Source organism: Oryx dammah, unplaced genomic scaffold, assembly GCF_014754425.2.
Source record: "Oryx dammah isolate SB20612 unplaced genomic scaffold, SCBI_Odam_1.1 HiC_scaffold_16, whole genome shotgun sequence".
NCBI classification, from domain to species: Eukaryota; Metazoa; Chordata; class Mammalia; order Artiodactyla; family Bovidae; genus Oryx; species Oryx dammah.
Window position 1 is genome coordinate 34,362,727 of NW_024070200.1, and position 24,842 is coordinate 34,387,568.

The 24,842-nt window shown below is 43.6% G+C and overlaps 1 protein-coding gene across 1 annotated transcript in view; it reads left to right on the forward strand.

Moving 5' to 3' along the window:
• The first annotated feature begins 18,686 nt into the window (after positions 1-18,686).
• The window catches only part of LOC120875326 (mast cell protease 1A-like), an 80,641-nt gene continuing 74,485 nt past the window's right edge, over positions 18,687-24,842 (forward strand). The window contains exons 1-3 of the mRNA XM_040257102.1: positions 18,687-18,794; positions 19,252-19,474; positions 21,510-21,573. Coding sequence (XP_040113036.1) covers positions 18,687-18,794; positions 19,252-19,474; positions 21,510-21,573 — 395 coding nt within the window. The remainder of the gene's footprint in view (positions 18,795-19,251; positions 19,475-21,509; positions 21,574-24,842) is intronic.

A 24,842-nucleotide genomic window follows, 5' to 3' on the forward strand; every position in this document is an offset into this window, starting at 1 on the left:
ACATTTATTTAAGTTCACTTTCTGCACTAAAAATACGATATCAAATCAACTGAGTATTTTTTCCCTTGGCTCCCTAAAATTTTAATGTATTACTTCATTCCACCAATATTTATTGAATGTGAGCTGTCTGCATATTATTATTAGGAGCTAGGGGGATAGATTAATAAATCAGAAACCATTCTGGCCCTGAAGATGCCTGTAAATGAAAGAGAAGATGAACAAGCATAAAGGCAACTTTAAGATAAAAGATGTTATCATCGTTTCTGCCCACCCCGTGTCTCTTTAAATGCAGTCTGTCCTTCCTCCTCCCTTGTGTTACCCTCACATGTGTTAGGGGGAGAGGGGACTGCTAGCTCTGTTCCTGGATTACCTTCTTGCCACTCTATGGTCTTTCTGGCTGATGTTCTAATTTTAGTTCTGCTTATCTACTTGGTTGTGATTAACTGTTTAGGCTTCACCCTACACCCAGGCTGGGCCCGGAGTCAGGAAAACCCACCTGGAGAAGGGAATAGTTACCCACTCCAGTATTCTTGCCTGGAGAGTTCCATGGACAGAGGAGCCTGGTAGACTATATAGTCCATGGGGCCACAAAGAGTCAGAGATGACTGAGCAACTAACACTTTCACATTTTTTCAGAAATTATTGAGTGCCCACTCTGTACCAGGTCCAGTTCTGCTACTGGGGACTGGGAACACAGTGTAGTGAACAAGACGACAGGACTACCTTTCAGGCCTCACCCCGCACCCTACCCGACCTTGATCCTGTGCACTGCCTTCATCTGGGTCACCTGCATTCCAAGAAACTGACATGTACTCTGCTAACTTCAGGACTGAACAAGGCCTCTACCCAAGGCAAGAAAACTGGTCTAAAGAACAGAAGTGGAGAGAAGGATTTACTTTATTAAAGAATACAGCCTTGGGAATTCCCTGGTGGTCCAGCAGTTAGGACTTCGCACTTTCACGGCTGAGGGTCTCGGTTCAATTCCTGATCGAGGAACTAAGATTTCACAAGCCACACAGCATAGTCTGCCCACCCACCAAAAATTTAAGAAACAGAAAAAAAGTTTTTAAAGAAAATTTTGCTACTTAGCTAATAATACAATTCTAAAGATCTAGAGAGCTATATGTATGTATGCCTAATAAATACACATGTATCTTCATACACACCGATATGACTAAAAGCCATGTCTGCCTTTTTTTCCGCTTTCTTTACTTTTTCTATTTTCCCTTGGCACCAAGAGGGGAATCTAGAACACGTTTGCAATTGTTTTTTGTTTTGGGGTGAGTCATTATTCAAACAAATCTCTAGCTCCTGTGTGTCCACCCTGACCTCCTCGCAGGGGTGAACCTCCACAGTGGAATGTATGGAGAGAGTAACGTGGAAACATACATTACCATATGTAAAATAGATAGCCAATGGGAATTTGCTATATGATTCACTGTATGACTCAAGGAATTCAAACCGGGGCTCGGTAACAACCTAGAGGGGTGGGATGGGAGTTATTCCCTTCTATAGGAATAACTGATCAAATCAGGGTGACCATCTGACTCAAGTAACATCAGGTAGCTTCTGCTTCCCAGGAATGTGGAATTGGTGCCCAAAGGCCATTACTACTCTCTGTTAGGAAATTTTAAAGTTAGGACTAGAGGGGGCTGTACTAAACCTGTGCTCAAATAGAGCAGAGAAAGGTGGTAGTGAAAACAGTGATAGAGGAACACTTGCCCAGAGGAGCACAGATGTAAGAGATTGGCACCAAAGAAGCAGAGATGGAAGCTGCTGCCTGGCCAGCCGGGCCTATATTAGATCCTCTGAGAGCCCTGGCTGCACTTCCAGCCCACGTGCTCTGTAGCTATCACCTTACCTTTCCAACAACCCTCTTTTTTTAAAAAAGTATTTATCTTTAACTGAAGGATAATTGCTTTACAGTATTGTGTTGGTTTCTACCAAACATCAGCATGAATTTACCCATGTCCCTTCCACTTGAACCTCCCTCCCCATCCCACCCCTCTCGGTTGTTATCAAGCCCCAGTTTGAATTCCCCAGTCATACAGTGAGTCATACAGCAAATTCCCATTGGCTGTCCATTTTATGTATGGTAATGTATGTTTCCACCTCACTGTCTCCATACATTCCACCCTCTCCTCCCTCCCCTCCTCAGCCGTGTCCATAAATCTGTTCTCAATAGGCTCTATGTCCATCCACCTCATTAGCACTGACTCAAATGCATTCCCTTTGATGGCTGAGTAATATTCCACTGTATATACATACCACAGCTTCTTTATCCATTCATCTGTCGATGGAAATCTATATCTACCAATCCTCTTTTTATTTGTCTGTTTAAATTAGTTGATTGGGTTTCTTTTTTCTCCCTCACAATCAAACAATCTAAAAATATGATATTCCACTATTCTGACTCATCTGATTTTTTTTTTTAGTAGTTTCTACTCTGTCCCATGGAGAAGGCAATGGCAACCCACTCCAGTACTCTTGCCTGGAAAACCCTATGGACAGAGGAGCCTGGTGGGCTGCCGTCTCTGGGGTCACACAGAGTCAGACACGACTGAAGCGACTTAGCAGCAGCAACTCTCTCCCAAAGGCTAATCAATCTGAGAACTCAGGCTTACCAACAGAGTGAAAGCCCAAGAAAAAGCTACCAAGGAGGATTAGCTGGTATCTGTGCAGATACAAACCTGTCCTGGCATGTGACAGACTGTATGTGTCCCTCCTCATATGCTGAAACCCTAACTTTCAGTCAATGGTACTAGAAGGTGGGGCCTTTGGGAGGTATTAGGCCTAGAGGAGGTCCTGAAGGTGGTGTCCCCGTGATGGGACTTGTGTGCTTATAAGAGATTAGACCTTGCTCTTTCCTCATGTGAAGATACAACTGCAAACTAAGAAGAGAGCCCTCATCAAGAATCCAACCAAGCGGGCACCCTGACCTTGGATTTCCAGTCTCTAGAACTGTGAGAGATGAATGTTTGTTGTTTAAGCCACCCAGTCTATGGGAACTTGTTTTAGCAGCCTGAGCTAAGACACAGCATGTCACGACCACGTTACTTGAGAGGTCATTCCCCAGATACCTGAGATCTCCCAGGGCTGGGGGCGGGCAGGATGGTGGTTCAAGATTCATTCTGTAGAGCTGTCTGTGCACAGAATCACAGCCCCCAACAGAGCCCACCAGGAGAACACAGCCCAGCCCAGAAAGACCTGGAGCGGCAGCGAGCCAAGGTCTAGCCACAGATGCATCACAACTGGCTAGGATTCATTCTTCACAAGAAGCTGTGGGACTCTGGAGACAAATCCTGAACTCCTGTGAGCCTCATGCTTTCAACTTTACAAATGGGGAGGATCAAAATCAAATAATAATGCCTATTTCTCCTGCATAGATTTAGTAATCTACTTAGGACTTTTCTGCAAAAAAACACCAATACAGAGCCTCTTTCTTAAAATTTTACATGGAAAACTTAGCAGTGTACCTGGAATCAAAATGTTCATTCACCGGCTGTGCTCAGTCACTCATTCTTTGTGACCCCATGGATGGTAGCTCACCAGGCTCTGTCCATGGAATTTCCCAGGCAAGAATACTGGAGTGGGTTGTCATTTTCTTTCCCAGGGGATCTTCCCAACCTAGGGATCGAACTCCTGTCTCTTGCATCTCCTGCATTGGCAGGTAGATTCTTTACCCTCTGTGACGCCTGAGAGGCCCATGCACTATCCTAAAGCCAAACTAAAGCACATATGAGTAACGTGTTAGAATGGGAAACTCTTAAACCACCCTTCCCCCGCCACCAAACGATTAACAGGGTTGCTGACAAGTGGTGGTTTTTGTGTAACTAGTGACTCATCCCCTCAATGCCAGCAAGGCTGTGTTGACACTGCATGTGCTTTCCAAAACATAGAATTCTGGGGTTCTGCAAATTATATTGGGAACTTCTCCTCCATGCTGTTTTATTAAGTGTGATGTACTGATTTGGAGGGATTTAATATAAGTTTTTCAAATGTAAACATCAATCAAAAACGGTTTAAGAACTATGTGTGCTTTATGGAATTCAGGTTATTAAAACCAAGAGAGAAATTTCTTCTGCAAGATTAGTCATGGGGTACGCAGGGTAGGACTGCGTACGTGAAAGTACTATTAAATGGAAGAGCTTACCACTATGATCTTTGCCTTGTATCTAGAGAACATCACCCAAGGCATATAAAAGAAGGAGAGCAGGCAGAGCAAGCAGAGGCTGAGAATATTAATGGAAGAACAAGAGCAACAGCCTCTGATGTCTGATTAGTGATTTGCAATTTACAAAGCACTTCCAGGCACATTATCTCCTGATCACCATAAAATTCCTGTGAGGCAGGAGGGAAGGTTTTCTCATCTTCGTTATTTATGAGACAGCTAAGGCTCAGTCAGACTAAGTCACGGTCCAAAGTCACATACTTTCATCCAAGGAAAAAAGGAGTCCTCGCCCCCAGGCTCTTGCCACTAGTTCTTTGAGTCACAATTTGGAGTTTAGCCCCAGGCAGAGTCCCTTTCTTCACTAACCCCATAGCCTCCCAATCAGCTTAGCCAGGTGGGAGCCTGTACCTTCATCCGTCTCTCTTCAGTAGCCTTTGTCTGGCACAGGGTGCCCTGCTCAGCATGGTCTACTGATCGCAAGTTCATAAAGAGATTTATCTTAACTTTTCTGAAACAACAAAGTTTCCTTAGAAGCCCACAGGCCTGAGCCAACAAGAAGCTGTGAGAACCTACCATCTGCCTGGGACTTCCTCTCCACAATGTTTCCCTGAGATCTTCACACACCATCTCCTTCCCCAGAACCCCCAAGCAAGGACCCCCTCCCCTTTTCCCAGAGGGATCCCCTTCAACCACATTATTTTTTTTTTTATCAGGCTCATGGGCCTGGATGGGAATATAAGAGTAAGACCAGTCAAGAGAGTGAGTTATGCTCTGGGAACAAACCTCAGTGATTTAAAACAACAAAACTGATTTCTCACTCCTACTACACATCCAGTGCAGGCCAGCAGAGGGGTTCTGGGGTGACTCAGGGCCTCAGGCTGATCAGAGGCATTCCTTTGGCATTGCTTCCATGATGACTAAAGCAGTGAGAATCTGCTTGAAAGTGACACACATCACTTGCTCTCCTTTCTTTGGCAAAACCACGCACACACTGGTGTCTAAGAGCACATTCGTGACCAGCCTGACAATAACCACAAAGTTCAGTCCCCATCGGATGCTTGTGTCTCCCTGGTAACAGCACAAAAGGGTCCGACCTTTACCTGAACTTCCCCTCTAACAGGAAGCTCCCCATCTAATAAACATCTGATTTAATCTGAAGGGTGCCCTGTTTCTTTGAAAGTGAAAATGTTAGTTACTCAGGCGTGCCCAACTCTTTGTGATCCTATGGACTGTAGCCCACCAGGCTCCTCTGTCCGTAGAATTCTCCAGGGAAGAATAATGGAGTGGGTTGCCATTCCCTTCTCCAAGGGATCTTCCAGACCCAGGGATCAAACCCAGGTCTTCTACCATCAAGGAAGCCCTGTTATCCTATGGTGTAAAATGGTGTTTTATATATACATATGTATGTATGTATATTTGATGTTTATTCCTGGTTCCTGGCACAGAGCTCCTTGGAATTTCCTGAGGGTTACAGTATCATTTGTCATTCCAATGAGCTTCTTTCCACTATACCTGAGTTTATATTAATGGGATGACTCACAGTGGAGGACCATAGTGAGCTTCCAAATGAAGACTAGTCACCAGAAAGGCCAAACACAGAAATCCATCCCACCCCAACATCTGGGGAGGAGAGGGAGGCTGGAGATTGGGTTATAACAACTCTTGAACAAAGAGATTCAGAGAGCTTCTGGGTTGGTGAACACACCGATATGCCCTAAGAGCAACTGGAAGCTTGAAGCTCCTCCTCACCATACCTTGGCCTAGGCATCTGTTCCATTTGACTATTCCTGGAGTTGTGTCCTTTATAATAAACTGGTAGATATTAAGTAAATTATTTTCCTGAGTTCTATGAGTCATTCTAGCAAATTATCGATCTTGATAGTGGGTCATGGGGACCTCCAAATTTGTATTCAGTGAGACAGAAATGCAAGCGTTTGGCACACAAGCAGCTGATGTGTGAAGCGAGAGCAGTCCTGTGGAACTGAGCCCTTACCGTGTGGGGTCTTTGCTAAATCTGGAAACTGTATTGAATTTTTGGATTGAAACTTGGTGTCAGAGAATTGAAGAATTAATGTAGTAGTAAAACACATTTCATGTCATAGGTGGTATCAGTAAGACCACCATGCACACCCCTCTGTGTAACAAAGAAAAGCCATAAAATCTTTACTGAGCTAAAAAAAAAAAAAAAAAAAATTCTAACCATAAAAAGCAAATCTTTATCACCAGGTGTCTGTCATTAAGAAATCATCAGCAACCATTGGTTCTGTCTTTAGAAGATGCATTTAGAGCTAAGCGAGATGGCCAAACCCATAAGGATACAGTAATAGAAACAACTTAAGCACATAGAGACCTTTCCCCACTTAGCGTGACACAACAGGGGCTCTCAGGGACTTTCTGCACTCTGCTCAGAACCCACCTCTTAGCTGGTTCCTGCTTCTTGGTCCAGTTACATTAGATTCAAACCCTGTGCTTGAATTATCAGCTTGGCCTTGGGTCTCAGCTTGGCATAAGGTCACTGACTTTTGGCTTTCTCTTTGCTACAAATCACACAGCCCCACCATCAGCCCCATGATTCACCTCTCTACCAGACTAAGCTCCTTGAATCCTCAAAAATCTAGCCATCCCCTTGTCTGGTACAAGGATACAGACAGAGTTGAAGAACTGGTGACAAACAGAAAACTTTCGATCATGATGACAAAGGAGAGAAAAGCAGTCCATGCCGCCTGAGACGTTGTTAAAGATCTTAGACAAGTTCAGTCTTCAGGAAAGAGAAAACTAAAGGGAAAATTGGATAGCGCTTCCCTGCTGGCTCAGACAGTGAAGAATCTGCCTGAAATGCGGGACCCCTGGGTCTGATCCCTAGGTCAGGAAGACCCCCCTGGAGAACGGAATGGCTACCCTCTCCAGTATTCTTACCTGGAGAACCCCATGGACAGAGGAGCCTGACAGGCTACAGTCCATGGGGTTGCAGTCAGACAGGACTGAGTGACTAACACGTTCATCATACTTTTCAAAGATTTGAAGTACAGTTGAGAGGAAGAAGATCAGAAGTGGCATCTACTGTTAGACGATTCAAAGCAGATTTCTATTTAATACCAGATGACCCGAAATCCTGATCTTGTGAGTGAGAGCACCCTGCCCTGCCCCCATCTTGGGAAGTATTCATCCCGTGAGGGATGCCACAGAAGGGGTTGCCCACTCTAGTTCTCTTACACAGACTCAGAACACAGGGTTACATTTCCAATCGTGGGGCACTTATCCAAAAGAGAAGGAGAGAAGAAAACCACACTTTAAAAAGTTCAAATACATAAAATTAGTTTAGAAGTCAAGTATCCAGCTTGAGCAAACAAATTTGAGAACCCTACGAACGTTTAAAGTGTGGGGAAATGATGAGTATGAGAAATCTTGTAATTAAGTAGGTTAAGTGCCTTAATGAAACTCGCTGTGAATCTGTAATCAGTGGAATGTGCAGTTATAAAAAGCAATAAGACAAGATGACCCACGCTTAGTTTCTCTAGAAAGAGAGAATCAGTCCTGCAGAGGAAATGAAATGATGGAGTCCAGACCATCCTGACTGAGAGCTTTCCCTGCCACAGTGCCTCCTTCAGGATGGCGGGGCAAATTGCACCTGGTTTATACATTTGGGGCAGGAAGCGGTGGGAGATTTAAAACCCCTGACCAAAAAGAACCTCCCTCTCCTACTTATTAATGCCTGGAATAATTTTGCCAGGGTCATCCCTGGAGGAAGCGCAAAGAGAGGAAAAGGAAGAGCCAAGCTCAGAAATGCCAAGACAACTCCACTGTTTTAACATGTTCAGACCTGCTCCTCTAGACGACAGGGCCACCTCAGGAGGTGGACGAGTAGTAGAGATGGTCTGTCTCTGAACCACTGCGAGGCATTGCAGTCCATAAGAAAAATAATGCCACCATGAAAAAACTGTTCCTTTCTTGTTGCGTGTTACATCTCCTACTCCTTAAAAACTCTTAACATGAAATGGACTTGCCATCCCAGCGTGACCACTCTCCAGCCTGCAGGCGCCTCTCCCTCTGTTCCAATCCCTCTCCTTAGTTACCTGGTGCTCCTGAAACAATGGCTCTAAGAAATCACTTAATTCTGGCGCCCTCTGCTGGCCCTATAGTGTAGGGCATGACATTTCAACTCCCATCAGTTCAGTTCAGTTCAGTTCAGTTCAGCGGCTCAGTTGCCTCTGACTCTTCGCGACCCCATGAATCGCAGCATACCAGGCCTCCCTGTCCATACCAACTCCCAGAGTTCACTCAAACTCATGTCCATCGAATCGGTGATGCCATCCAGCCATCTCATCCTCTGTCGTCCCTTTCTCCTCCTGCCCTCAATCCCTCCCAGCATCAGGGTCTTTTCCAATGAGTCAACTCTTCGCATGAGGTGGCCAAAGTATTGGAGTTTCAGCTTTAGCATCAGTCCTTCCAATGAACACCCAGGACTGATCTCCTTTAGACTGGACTGGTTGGATCTCCTTGCAGTCCAAGGTCCTCTCAAGAGTCTTCTCCAACACCACTGTTCAAAAGCATCAATTCTTCGGTGCTCAGCTTTCTTCACAGTCTAACTCTCACATCCATACATGACCATTGGAAAAACCATAGCCTTGACTAGACGGACTGTTGTTGGCAAAGTAATGTCTCTGCTTTTGAATATACTATCTAGGTCAGTCATAACTTTCCTTCCAAGGAGTAAGAATCTTTTAATTTCATGGCTGCAATCACCATCTTCGGTGATTTTGGAGCCCCCCAAAATAAAGTCTGACACTGTTTCCCCTGTTTCCCCATCTATTTGCCATGAAGTGATGGGACCAGATGCCATAATCTTAGTTTTCTGAATGTTGAGCTTTAAGCCAACTTTTTCACTCTCCTCTTTTACTTTCATCAAGAGTTGCCAAACCAGAATCTCAGTCATTTTGTGATTTTATTAACTTCAGGAAACTCACATTTTAACACTGATCTTTCAAGAAAACTTCATATATTAAGCAATTATTAACTCTTACCAGTCTGCATTTATCATAGTCACCGAAAACTGCCAACATGTGATCAACATGCAATAACTATATTGTTTAATATTAAGTAAATATTAAGTAAAACTAAACTTTTACTAATAACTAAGTTTACTATAAAAAGATTATTTCTAGTCAAACCTAAAATTTTAACTCTTACCTAGCCTGTAAAGCTTATTGTAGGTGAGAATTCAATTTCTGTGAGGCTTTTTCTTTTTAACATACTACAGATAATATAAAGACCTGGTTCCTACCTAGAGATCCAGGTTTGGAACAACAGGATTAGAATAACTCAGTATATAAACAATAAGCATATTTCTGAGAAACTTTTACTTTATTAGTAATCACTTCTGGATTATGCTGACTATCTTCTGCCACTTGATCATAATTCTTTGAATTTCCTTGGTGTGTTAACTGGTCATATAGTGGCCTGAAAGATTAATACACCATCCAGAATTGTATCAGAGCTGAGTTTTCAAGGTATCAGTTTTTGGCAATAAGTAGTTGAACAGGCATTGTGGTGGTTGAGATCTGGGCATGTTGGAGAGTAGAGAGGTAAATTCTAGAGATATCCAGAGTCCAATTCTCAGCTGGTTTCTTGCCCCAGTGCCTTAGCAGTTTCAACTCCAGTGCGGTATGGCTCCATGAGTACAAAACTGACGTATTCACAGAAGAAAAGAGAGGAAGTAGGAGAAACATGTAGGCTCAGAAAAATGTGTGGAACGAGGCCTGGGGAGAACTAAATAGGAGAGTAGGGGAATCTAGAAATAGAATAGACAAGGAATTTTCTACAGCAGATCTAGGTCTTATCTGTTGTTCTAACACCTGACCCAATACCTGGTAATCAATAGGCTCTCAAATATTTGAATCTTTGTAGGTATTATGCTTACCAATCCTAGAAATGCTTTTAGCTAGATGCAAAGCCTTAACACTGACACTAATAATTAGGACTCTGAAGATAAGAGCTAAGGGTGAGTTCTTCAGTGGTGGAACTGAGCTTGCTGTTTGCCTAAGTTTTGTACAGAAATGGTTCTATTTTTGGAAACAGATGACTATATCTCAAAGTGATTTTCAGTTTTTATTTTTAAAAAGTAAAATGTATAATATATATACATATATATACTTGTTGTAATATAACATACAGATGGAAAAGTACACCAGGTGAACACAGCTGTACATCCAGCAGCTAGATCCAGAAACATGCTTTCTTGGTACCCCAGAAGCCTCAGTGGTGTCTCCTTCCTCATTCTCTGACCCACATGCCTACTATTCTGACTTCTGACACCACGAAACAGTTTTGCCATTTTTGAGGTACACACACTCTACTCTTGTGTCCGAGGTTTTTTGGTCAACATCATTTCTGTGATGGTAATTCATGTTGTTAGTTGCAGTTTGTTCATTCTCATATTTATAGTTTATTTATAAATATATCACAATTTTTCACCAATAACAGGATGGTAAACTTGTTGATGCCAGCTTCTTGCCATTCTGAATAGTGCTGTTGTGAGCACTCATGTATATTTCTTTTGTGTGCACATACACCCATTTTGGGGGGCTTCTCTGGTGGCACTGAGGTAAAAAAAAAAAAAAATCAGGAGACATGGGTTCCATTCATGGGCTGTGAAGATTCCCTGGAGAAGGAAATGGCTACCCACTCGAGTATTCTTGCCTGGGAAATCCCATGGACAGAGGAGCCTGGCAGGCTACAGACTGTGGGATCACAAGAGTTAGACATGACTAAGCAACTAAACCACCATTACCGCCATACCCATTTTTGTTGGGTACAAGCCAAGTGGTAGAACTGCCAGGTCAGGGATGCACATATAATCAACTTTTGCAGATACTTCCAAACAGCGTTACAAAGTGATTGTGCCAATTTTGTGAGCTACTTTTTGTACAAAACTAGATGTCAGAGATATTCAGAGGGGACAAAGGACAGTGGGAAAATTACCCCAGGCCTATGACTTAGGACCTTAGAGAACTTTATGAAAAGAAGACAAAATAATCCTCAAATGGACAGGTCCCGTCAATTAGCTGTCATCACTGGAATGATTTGGAAGCCTGCTTCCTAAGGAGAAAGAAAGGCAGAATGATAATACAAAAGGCAGAAGAAGAAGAAGAATTGGTAACCCCAAATGCCAAGGCACTGCTAACAATTTTACCTTGGTAAAAATGGCTCAGTGGTGCCCCAGAGTCCTGACTTCAGTAGGGCAGACTAGAATCAGGATGCAGCAAAAGGCACTCTGTATGTTTGTGTTTCTGAACTTGTTTGGCGCTTTGTGAGTACTTAAGCTTATTAAACAGGCCCATGGACAGTAGCCCCCCAGGCTCCTCTGTCCATGGGATTTTTCCAGGCAAGGATACCGGAGTGGATTGCCATTTCCTCCTCCAGGGGCTCTTCCCCACCCAGGCATGGAATTAACTCTTGTGTCTCCTGCATTGGCAGGAGGATTCTTTACCACTAGCACCATCTTGGGAAGCCACATTAATCAGGACAGATTATCTGTGTTACTTTTGGGATAAAGCCTTTTACCTCTGCTGATATTCACAGGAAAGGAATAAAAGCTTATCACTGAGTTTCTCCAGGAGATTTTTGTAAAGTTTAATTTGCAAATAAGAAATGCCAGATGCTATCAGACAGGATGATCAGATTTTCCATCTAAATATGATTGTCCTTCTTTCAGCTGGATTCAAGGCTTTCCTCTGAAAGTCTCAGGAAACTCATTTGCAAGAGTGACTCAGAATTAACCCACTCTATCAGTCTTGGTTATCAAAAGGCAATTTAAAGCATTGCATAGAGGAATGCCATGTTCTATTTACAAAAGGAATTTGTTGCTAATTATGAATCCCTAAAAAAATACATGCACTCCATACTTATCTCTTTGCACTTCAGCAGTGAATGCTTGGAGAAGAAAATGGCAACCCACTCCAGGATTCTTGCCTAGAGAATCCTGATGGGCTGCTGTCCATAGGGTCGCATAGAGTTGGACACAACGGAAGCGACTTAGCATGCATGTGTGTGTTGGAGAAGGAAATGGCAACCCACTCCAGTATTCTTGCCTGGAGAGTCCCAGGGACAGAGGAGCCTGGTGGGCTGCCATCTATGAGCTCGCACAGAGCTGGACACGATTGAGGCAACTTAGCAGCAGCAGCAGTGAATGCTTAAGTGCTTCTGATCTCCTGTCAGCTGAGGTCCTCTCTGACACTTTGCTATGACCGACAGCTTCCTATCACTGAGAACACCTGCCTAAGCACTGACTCCTAAGTGTCTGCCTTTTCTCAGATTGGTTTTCAGCTGCAAAACAACCTGCTCTGCAGCAGGTGTCATCACAGAACAGATAGGGACTGTCTTTCCTTGCACTGAGCAGGCAGGTTTCTATTTGCATTCATTTCCTTGGGACCAATTTTATGAATTCAACTTGGCACAGCCCTGCCCGTTTGCTTTTGATCTGACGTGCTGCACAAGAAGTTCAGTTCATTTGCTGCCTCTCCAGCAACTGTGTCCAAGAACATTATCCTGTAGGAAGTCTAAGGAAGCTGCCACTATCAGCGGCCAACAGGCACACTTGAAAATTCATGAGCAGTGTGTATGAAGGCAGGAATTCTTCTCCTTGATGCTTTAACTGCCCCACCAATGAGATGCTGGCTGAGCCCATACAGAGAGAAGGAAATTGATACAGACCAAGAATTCGGTGGAGGCTCTAAGGCACCATAAAGATCCAGAAGCTTCTGATTCACCTCTGAATAATAACCAAGGGTACAAAGAACAGTCATGCCCAAAACTTGATATGCAAATCAATTTGCTTGCATCCTCCTAGTTATGAACATCCACCATATGAGCTCCCATATGCACAAATGGGCCAGCCACCAGAAGACTACTTGAGTTGTCCCCCAAATCAGGAAGTGATGCAGTTCTAGACTGACACTATCCAGGGGCAATTTAATAAATCACCTATCGATCTCATTTAACGGCATGTTCTTTCCTTTCTTTTATAATAGACTGCAGGTGACTGCCCATGCTACCCTTCTCACTTTTCTTTAGACTTTCCTACTTGCAGACCCAGTTAACTCTGTCTAAGAGGCTCTATTTATCACATCAACACACATACACTTTAACTCAATCCCTCCCTTCTGCCCTCTCTTTCAACTCTGGCATGGTTACCCTAGGAAAACATTTTCTCCCCTCTTAAGAGGCACTTTGTCTTCAAAAAAAGAAAAGCGATTACTTCAAGTTCCCTAGAAACTTTAGGTTAAAGAAAACTATCCCGAAAGTATCAGTGTTATCAAATTCTAGAACACTTGAAAATGCACAGAAATCCTGTTCAGAATTTTATCAGAGTCATTCTTCCATCCCTTTATCCTATAAACCATCCAAAATAAGCAACAGCTATTTTATATTCATTATTTCTTTTGGGAGGGGGCTAAGTTACTACTGTTACAATAATAACCCTGCTTTTATTGCAGATATATAATATTTCATTATAAATGTGCAAATGATGGATTAAGTGTGGACTAGACAGGGCCCTGATCTCTGTAGATAAATTTCACCCTTTTTAAGTTCTAAACAACTGAGAAAAAATGAAGTTTAAGAGCACAATCAGCATAACATGTTTACAAGTCAAGGACAAACTGTCATAAATTTCTGATCTGATTTCCTCTCTAGGTGTCAACCCTTGATGGTCTTGCCACTGCTTTTTGCTTTATTTAATTTAATCCATTCTGAAGGTGGTCCTCGGTGCTGAGTCTATTCACACAGAATCCTGATGGGCAATTATGCAAGATTATTTATATTTCTAGGTTCTGCATATTGATAACAATAATATGATTTTTTTTTTTTTTTTGCCACCCCACACAGCTTCTGAGATTTTATTTCCCCAACTAGAGATTGAGCCAAGGCCGAGGCAGTGAAAGCATAGAGTCCTAACCCCTGGACCAGCAGGGAATTCCCTGTAAAACCTGATTCTGGCCAAATTTTACTTTAGCAAAAAAGTTAGGGGACTAACCCTCTGAGAAAAGATTAACTGCACTTAACTACCTTGATATTTTATCTTCCTCCCTGAGGCTGTGTCCACTTCTGAATTTCAATAATTCACCTTAGGAAGTAGCACAGATTTGTCAAAATAATGAAAATATATAGAGTTTATTGACATGTAAATAACTTAATCTTAGATACCCAGAGGCTATAAAAAGGAAAGTAATTGAATAATCAATCACAAAATACTATCATAGGAGGGGAAATTTACATGTTTACCATCATAAAACATGAAATAAGATTAAAGAAGTTTTCCAGCTGCTTGCTCTCATCCAGTTTTGAAAATCTTTCCATTTTAGATCTAAGTTTGGCTGACCCTTGATTATCTGTCATCATGAATGGATAGCAGTGTATTCAAAACATATTCCACAGAGAATCTGAAAGGAAACATGAGCCCCTACTTCTGAATACACATCTGTGTTTAACAGACAACATAATGAACTGAGTCTTTGTCACTTCCTTTCTTGACTAATTTCTAATGGAGAGCCTCCCGCCTATCATGTGAATAATGTTTTTCTTGACTCTGTTTCAACAAATGAATGCATGCCAGTGGACTGTTTGGGAATGCTCCGCCACAACTCGTGCTTCAGTCACTCAGTCATGTCCGACTCTTTGTGACCCCACGGACTGTAGCCCACCAGGCTCCTCTGTCCATGGAATTCTCCAGGCAAGAATACTGGAGTGGGTTGCCATGCCCTCCTCCAGAGGTCGAAGATCCAGAGATGGAAGTCAGGTTTCCCGCGTTGCAGGAGGATGCTTTACCATCTGAGCCAGCAGACACAACATGCTAAGTCATTTCTGTTTGTACCCTGTTCCTTATCCACACGCCCGGGGAACCTTCAGAGAGCAGGGCACTTAATAGGGTTCAAAACATCTCAATGAGCCTAATTCAAGGAGGACAGATGTGCCACAACCTCCCATAGGTTATAATTGAGAGAAAGAAGAAAAGTCACTCAGTCTTGCCCAACTCTTTGTGACCCCATGGACTATGCAGTCCATGGAATTCTCCAGGCCAGAATACTGGAGTGCATAGCCTTTCCCTTCTCCAGGGGAATCTTCGCAACTCAGGGATCAAAGCCAGGTCTCCTCCATTGCAGGTGGATTCTTTACCAGCTGAGCCACAAGGGAAGCCCAAGAACACTGGAGTGGGTAGCCTTTCCTGTCTCCAGGGGATCTTCCCGACCCAGGAATCAAACCAGGGTCTCCTGCATTGCAGGCAGATTCTTTATCAACTGAGATACCAGGGAAGCCCTATAATTGAGGGGGCCTAATAAATATCATCCCTTTTCCCTGCCCACATTCAGAACCAACTGAGAGATAAACACACACAGGAGTCAGACGGAGGGAAATGATGTTACTGATAACAGTTCTTGAGCACTTGGCTTGGCATGAAAGGCAAATGGACTTATTACTGTCGCCTAAATTAAACTTCCCAGGCTTCAAGCCTCTCTGAATGCAAGTAGTGCCTTCCCTTCAAGCCTCCCACAGAGTGGGGATAGGCCAGCCCAGCATGCTCTCCATAGGCAGCCATTTCCAAGGAAAGAGAAGCAGAACAGCCTAAAGAAGAGGATGCCAAGAGTGCCTCACGTGCCCATTTTCTTCTCTCATATATATTAATCTGCCAGGTCACCCCACTTCCCCCCACTCACTAGGAACAGGCGAGAAGGTAGCAAGAGACCAGCAGAGTTACTCCACGGTGGTGGCCCACAAGTAGAACACGTTATCAGAATCATCTGGAGGGCTTATTCTAAACACAGATTCCTGGGTCCACTTAAGCATTTCTGATTCCGAGGGGCTGAGTGGGGCCTGAGACTCTGCATTTCCAACAATTCCCAGGTAATGAATCATTGCTCTAAGGCAATGGTTCTCAACCTTGAACAAGCAGTGGAATCAAGAAAAAGGAATGTTTCCTCCTTTCTTTCCTCAGCCTTTTTCCCTTCTTCTTAACCCACTGGGTTTAACCCCCGATTCTATGGTCTAGCAGAGATGTGGCACTCCATCCAGGGAAGAAAATCAGCAGTCTATTGGAATAGTGTAGCCCTCAGCTCATGAGTGGAGAAGGCAATGGCACCCCACTCCAGTACTTTTGCCTGGAAAACCCCATGGACAGAGGAGCCTGGTAGGCTGCAGTCCATGGGGTCACTAGAGTCGGACACAACTGAGCAACTTCACTTTCACTTTTCACTTTCATGCACTGGAGAAGGAAATGGCAACCCACTCCAGTGTTCTTGCCTGGAGAATCCCAGGGATGGGGAAGCCTGGTGGGCTGCCGTCTATGGGGTCGCACAGAGTCAGACACGACTGAACCAACTTAGCAGCAGCAGCAGCTCAGGAGGTTTCTCTCTCAACATTGACTGTTGTTCTTTCATGGCACTGTTAATGCACAGTGATGATTTATATCCCTGGAAATCTACGGAGTGGGTCATAACATAAATTTTAAAACTCAAAAGCCATACTAGCTGCAAGCACTCCTTATTCTATTTTCCAATCCCTCTTTAGGTAGGACTGCAGTTGCAATTGAATTCTCTTCCACTGAAATAGGTGCAGTTCTCTTAGGAACTTAAGAGTTCAGTGGTACTCATACATGCCTCACTTTTGCAGAGACCAAAGAGAACACTAAAGATTACCAAAAGTACCCATCTCACCCACTTATTTTAGAAAACAGTTCAACCCATAGAATTAGCAGATATCCCAGACAAAATTCGATTCCCTGACCCTTTATTATTGCCAAAGACCACAGCAGAGATTCAGCGATATCTGAGAGAGGGCAAATAGAAATGGGACAGAACCTTGACTGCAGCTTTGCCATGATGCTGGTCATTCTGTGTCTTTGTTGGAGGAACATGCCATTTATGGCACCATTTCACCAAGTTAAAGGGAGTGGATGGGAAGGCCATTTACAAATATTGGTCCAGCAATTAGAGGATGGAGCTTGAGACGTGGCTCCTCTCTAACAAAGTTTTTAAACTCATAATGGTGGCCATTTAGGCACTAGGTCTTATTTTATGTACCATTTAATGTACAGAAAACATCTTAATTTCCACTTGCCTTGGAGTCCTGCTGAAGTCAAAGAGAAGTCCACCCAGTTACTTAGTGTCCACTATCTCTATCAGAGATGCATTTTCATTCCAAAGTCACAGCTTTTAAGCACAGGGGATGAAACAATTTTTGTTGTTGCTTGGCTGCAGATCTACAAGCCAAGACTTTGAAGAAGCTATATTTCTTGGGTCCTAGAAACACTTACGTGTAAGATTCTCCCTTTAAATTGATGTGCCCGATATAAATAGGCAGGGCTAGACCAAGCACACAGCTTCTGATCCTGTTGTATTTTGAAAACTCAACAGGACTATAACCAGGGACAGAAAGGGACGTTATATAATGATAATGTGGTCACTTCACCAAAAGAACATACCCATTCTAAATGGGTGTGAGCCTAATAACAGAGGTTCAAAATCCATGAAGCAAATATGTATAGAACTAAAAGAAGGGGAAAATCATAATTACAGTTGAAGATTAAAACAAACCTGTCCCAGTGATTGACAGAAAATTAGTAAAGATGTATAAGTCTTAAATATCATTCTCAGTCAGATTGACCTAATTTATAGTAATAGAATATTTCACTGCAAAACAGCAAAATACATATTCTTTTTAAAACAGCATAACAAATGCTTCCAATCATATAACATTCATCAAAACTCTGAGTCATAAAGTAAGTCTCAATAAATTTAAAAGGCTCAAATTCATGTAAGAGGATTAAATTAGCACGCACATAGAATTAATTAGAAATCAGCAAGAGGAATGCACCTAGGAAATTCCAAATTAAGAACACATTTTTAAAATAACACATGGGTCAAAGAAGATGTCACCAAAAAATTAATGTTTTTGAGCTGAATGAAGTTGAAAACACAACATACCAAAATTTGAGACGTACCTAAAGCAGTGTTTAAAGAGAAATTTATAGCATTACATGTTTTAATATAAAAAAAAGAAATATATCTAAAAATCTAAATTTATACCTTAAGAAGCAAGGAAAAGAGAGTAAGTTAATCTAAAGCAAAAAGAAGGAAGGAAATAATAGAGAAACACTGAAAATCAATAAACTAGGAAATGGACATACAGTTGAGAAGAGTGATAAAATCAAGAGCTGATTATAATAGGCTGAGTGATGGCCCTCTGAAGATGCCCATGTTTTAACCAATCTCTGGAACTGGGAATATGTTACTTTAGCTGGTAAAAGGAATTTTGCAGGTGTGATTACTTAAAGATTTTGAAGCAGAGAGATTATCCTGATCATCCGGATGGGCCCAGTGGAATCACAAGCGTCCTTATTAGAGAGGATAGGAGGTTCAGAGTCAGAGATGTGATAAAAGAAACAAGAAGCTGAAAGGAGGAGGAAGTGGTCATGGGCCAGTGAGAATGCAGGCAGCCTCTAGTAACTGAAAAAAAAGGCAACAAGATGGCTGTTCCCCTCAGAAACTCCAGAAGGAATGGGCCCAGCCAGCACCTTGACGTCAGCTCAGCTCAGCCAGGCCGATTTTTAATTTCTGACTTCCAGAGCTCTAAGGTAATAAAGTTGTGTTGTTTTAAACTGCTATATTTGTGGTGATCTATTACAGGGGCAATAGGCAACTGATACAATCATCCTTTTAAAAATCTATAAAATAAACCTTTAGTTTAACAAAGGTTTACTAAACAAACCAAACCAAGAAAACAAGAGAAAATACAAATTACAAAAACCAGGAACCACAAGGGGTATCACTCCAGATATTAAAAGGATAAGAAAGGAAAATAATGACCAACATATGTCAAATTCTACAGCTTAAAGGAACGGGCAGTTTAAGACCAAATGGTTAGATAACCAAAGATGATAAAACAATCTATACCTATGAAAGGAATGGAATTCTTATTTAAAAATCTTAACATCACCAGCAAAGCTCATTAACAATTCCTAGGAAACAACAATAGAATCTGAGTAGTAAAATAAAGTCTAACCTTTTGTTTTTCCTTTGGGCTTCGTCTAGTTTTACTGCACACAGAGTGCTGCAGGCCAAGGCCTCAGACCAGAATTCTTCCTCCCAAAACGCCTGCACCCAACAGTTCAGCTCTGCAGCCCTTGTGCAAAAGCCCTGCCTCTGGCGCTTCAAGACGGCGGCCAAGGGCCGCTGCGCCCGGTGTGGCGATCTGGAGCCCTGAGCAGCACACCTGTGCAAACTTCGGAGCACCCCACCCCTCCCCTCCCCGCTGGTGAGATCCATCTAAAGCAGCCCCTCCCACAGCCCGTAGGGAGAGCGTGAACTCTGTTATTAGGTTCCGATTCATTTAGAATGGGTATGTCCTTTTGGTGACCACATTATCATTTTATAATGTCCCTGTCTATACTCGGTTATAGTCCTGTTGAATTTTCAAAATACAATAGGAACGGAAGCTGTGTGGCTGATCTAGCCTTATTTATACCTGGCACATCATTTTAAAATGAGAACCTCACACATAAATGGTTTTTAGGACACATGAAATGTAGCTTCTTTTGCTTTTGAAAGTCTTATAGATTTGCAGGCAAACAGCAACAACAAAAACTGTTTCATTCCCTCACCTTAAAAGCTGACATCTAAAAACATTTTCTCTCTAATCAAAAACCTTGCCTCAGCTCCTTGTGTTTACTGAAGCCAGTGCAGCTCTGGCCTGTTTGTAAGGCTGGCACTTGCTGTCCTGCCTGTTTATAAACAGCTACTTGTCTGTGAGTTACCATTAACTGCTAGGTCAAAATCCCACTGGAGTATGCTTACTAAAATCTAAAGCCTTAAGCTCCCAGTCCAACCCCACTGGTCAAAAGACAATCACATAACTGTAAAAACCAGCCATGTGTCACAACAAAGTCCTATAAACCCCCAAAGCAAAAAAAAAAAAAAAAAAATCATGTGACTCATGTTTATTTCACCTAAGGCCTAAAACTACTTATTCAAAGCCTCATGTTTCTGGCTTCCCAAATTAAACTGCTTGTCTGCCTCTCAAGATACATCTGCCCTCCAAATGTTAGGGGAAATGATGTTATATATTGGATTCCTTCAAACTCCATCATCCTCCCCACCCAGTGCCAGTCATCATAACTGATCACAGAGACTGTGTAATAAGGTCAATTTTCCCCAAGACTCAGCCCCACACAGGTCCCAGCACTGTTTTTTTCCTACACCATTTATACCTCTGTAGTCAAGGTCCTGAAACCCAGCAGGACGCTATGGGGCTCCCAGGCACAAAAGTCTTTTTGTGTACCCCTTTTTTTCTTAATAGGAAATGGGCTTCATTCAGCCTTCAAGACCTTCCTGGAGTTCCAACAGAGAGGTTCAAACAGTTGCTAATCAAGGAAGGGAAATGATGCGGAGACAAGGGAGGAAGAAAAAAACAAATAAGAACAATAGTTCCACCTTGGCCAGGGTCCTGGTTACCCGCTCAAGGAATATACGTAGTGTCTTTGAGTTGTTTTTGCAATACTGAAACCCACACCAGGTGAGAGAAGTTAACTGAATCTCCACAAGCACATAGATCCCAGACCAGTTGGAATCAGAAGGTTGATGATGGGAACTACATCACCACCAAGCAATCAGAAGAATGTGCACACCAGCATCTCTCCTGTCTCAAGGACCCACCCACTGGCTCCATGGGCTGTGTGGGGGCGGCATCAAGTCCTGGTCAGTGGCCTCTCATAGGCTGCACAGGAAGGCTGATTTCCTAGGCTTTGCCCGCAGGAAGATGAGGTCCCCTAGCAGATCCAGCCAGCCCAGGCCAGGCCCCCCAGACCCCAGGCGTTTGGCTTCAGCCTTCCAGCCTCGGCTCCCTAGTAAGTGCCCTCTCTGTCCCCTTTTGCACCCCAAGGACTCAGACCTGGGGTGGGAGACAGACCCTTCTGATGAAAATCTTGCCACTGCTCAGCTCTTGGGTGTGCCGGCCAGGTGCGGCTGGGCTTCTGCAGGCCTCTACTCTTCGTGGGCCCAACATCCCCCACCTCGGCCCCAGCAGCTCCCCTGCCCCTCCAACCTCTGCCCTTTGACTGAGCTTTGCGTTTTCCACTAATCCAGGTAGGTGGCAAGTGGAAGTGCCTGGCTTTGGCTGCCTCTGAGGGCAGAACACCCAAAGAAAGCAATTCCAACCCCACCTCCCCCAAAAAAGGAGAATGTCCACAAGCTGATCATGCCCTCCCTGAACCATTACTATAAAAGTCCTCACTACCCACTCCAGGGCAGCCGTGATTTTGAAGGCATTCGCTCTCTGTGGTCCCCTTTGCCAGACAAAGCGATAAAGCTACTCTTCTACACCCAAAACTCCATCTCCAAGCTTCAACTCGGTGTCAGGTAGAGAGGTCAGATTCGGCTTCAGTCCCTTGCTTCGTTTCATGAAGGGGGAGCTTACTAGGGTCCTGGAATGGTGACAAGAATGAGAGATGTCCTGCCCAGAACAGTCTGGGGGGAGGTTCGGCCATATCTAGATTCCCGTAGGCATCCATCTGCTGGACAAGCCACAGGCAGTGAGCAGAGCAGCGGACTGTGCTGTGATTGCTTTCTGTAGTGATTGCTTTCATTTGTGGGGCCCCTCAACTCAGCTACTTCTTAATGCAGCTTCTGTTCACCTGGGGCCTAATAGAAACATGGAGACAGAGTTTAAGCTGAAATAGAAAAGAGTAGCTTTAATTGCTTTGCCAGGCAAAGGGGGCCACAGTGGGCTAATGCCCTAAAGACCCTGTGATCTACCCTGGAGAGGGTAGAGGAGGTTTACAGTGTTGAAGGAGCAGGATGTGATCAGCTTGTGCACAGTTCTTGGATTGACTGGCATCAAGATGAACTTTCAAGCATCATCAACCTCCTGGTTTCAACCAGTCTGGGGTCTGTGTTCTTGTGGTCAGCAGTTTTCATCTTCCTGTAAAAACAACTTAGGAATGTGTGTCAGGCCTTTATCTGTATCTTTCAGATAAATCTGGTGATTCTGTTATGTGGCAGAATCATAGTCTAAATGGTTACTAGTTCCTTAGCCCAACAACTATTCTCTAAGTCTTCACATTTCCCAGTTGTTAACTCTTGAGATAGCATTTTATTTCCAAAAACAAGGACACAGTGGCTTGTACACAGTTTCACCTCCACAGCTTAGTCCAGAATCACCTTCTGATTCCTTCACCCTCCCCACCCCAAATGACCCTCCTACTCTCTCCTGAAGAGGAAGGCACGGCCATCAGCCTCATCCTCCAACTCTCATTAACTTTTGTGAGGGCCTACACTAAGCCCTGCTCCTCTCAAGGTCTTTCCCTTTAATTCTTAAGAACTTGGTTTGGAAGTCAAACAAAAATGAATACTAACCATTTCGTCCTTTTCCTGTTTAAATGTTCCAAGAGAAGGGTCCAGACATACAACAAAGTCTAGAGAGCACAGAGATGAATATTTCTGGATCCTAGGTCAGTATACAGGCTTGCCCACACTGTGTCAAAGGTCTCTCTCATATCTTGTAAACGCCCATTCCATTAGAGTTGCTCCACACAAGGATAACCATTCACCATCCAGTCTAGTCAAATGATCATGCTGGCTGTTAAGCAAGTCTAAAAGTCTTATGAATGAAGGCATTACTGCTGGGAGAGATTAAGCTGCATGTCCAAGACAAACTGCTAGTTAGAAGCAGGCCTAGGATTCAACTCCAGGCTGCTGAACCATCACTGGGGTGACTTGACAGGATTGGTTGGCAGCCAGCTCACAGTAAGATTTGGATGCAGGGCAGAGATCAAAGCAGGGAGAACACTTCCTTCTAAAATGAAAGAGCCACAGAGGAAGGTGCAAGACAAAGGTCAACAGGAATGTGAACCTGATTGTATATTAAGTGTGGTTCCCAGGTGGCGCTAGTGGTAACGAACCCGCCTGCCAGTGCAGGTAGACATAAGAGACACAGGTTCAATTCCTGGGTCAGGAAGATGCCCTGGAGGAGGGCACAGCATGCCACTCCAGTATTCTTGCCTGAGAATCCCATGGACAGAGGAGCCTGGCAGGCTATAGTCCATAGCGTTGCATAGGGTCGGACGTGACTAAAGCAACTTAGCATGCGTGTAGCACGTGGTTGAACAACACATGCATACTAAGTCATGTCCAGCTCTTTGCAACCCCATGGACTAGAGCCCACCAGGTGCTTCTGTCCATGGGATTCTTCCAGCAAGAATACCGGAGTGGGTTACCATTTCCTCTTCTAGGGTATCTTCCTGACCCAGGGATCGAACCTGCATCTCCTGCATTGACAGGTGGCTTCTTCACCAGTGAGCCACAAGGGAAGTCCCATGGGAGAGCAGACCACCCTCTAAAGCTCCAAGTCCCGCAGGGACTCTCTGTAGGTATCTTTTGGTTGTTTCTTATCTAAAGCTATGTTCTAAGACTAATAATTTTCTATGTTCCTTTATAAATAGGATATAAATGTAATATAGAAAATGCAAGGGGGAAACGTGCATGCTAGTGAGGTGGAGCTGTGTGTGGCCGAGCCTGAGGCTTCAGCAGGTACTAAACCCCACCACTGATGTCATTCCTCTTCTGGGCTGTCTCGTAGTTAGCTATAATAACAGGATGTTTTAAAAACTGTTCAGATCAGCAAAGAGTGCTGATTTGATGGGACTCTGAGGGAAAGCCCTCGGATGGGTTTTAGAGATATAATGGAAAAAATTACCGACGCTTGGGAGATTTTGAAATATTGGCCTTGTGCTTACATCCCAGAGAAAATGGATGCTTGATATATTTTTTCAAAGTTGATGAAGGACAAGAATTTTTTTTTTAACCTCACACCACTTAGGGAAACTGAGTCAGGGGAAAAACTAAGGAAGGCTGAGCTCCCCAGTGCCAGCTACTCAAAGCATGATCCAGAAACTTGTTGCCCATCTGCAACCATTCAAGTTCAGAAACTGAGGGCCAGTCTTCAGATGCTTTCATAGGAATTTGACAGAATAATTTTATGTCTCATAATAAAAAGAGATTTTGTTTTTAAAAAAAATTTAAAGGCTGGTCTCACAGTCTAAAATGCAGGCGAGATTCAATTGCTCCCTGGTTGTATCACAGCTCGCTCTCCCACTGACCTCATCTCATACCCAACCTTCTCCACTCCTGACATAGCAGCCCCACTGGCCTTCTTTATGTCTCTCCAGTCCACAGAGGCCTCCTCCTTATGGCTTTTGAACTCACTCTTCTCTCTGTCTGGAATGTTCTGACCCAGCTCTATGGCTGGCTGGCTTCTTCTCATTCAACCCACTCCTCAGAGAAGCTTCCCTCAATGGCCATACTAAAGAAGTTACCCAGAATCTCTCTTTCCAACTTCCATCTTTGATTTTCCTCATATCAGTTATTACTACTATTTTATTATACTACTATTTTATTATTTATTCATTATTTTACTGTCTCTCTCATTAGCATGTACAAACCTTGTCTTCCTTGCTCACTGCTCTGCCCCACACGCTTGCCACAGTGCCCGGCACATCGCAGACTCTCAGTATTTAACAGGGGAAGGAAAGGGTGACCATAGATGAAACGTCCAGTGCCGCTTGATGTGGGGGCCGCTGCTCTGCTCATCTGTGAGTGACCACAAACTTGCGGCGTTCTGTGGGCCTCGG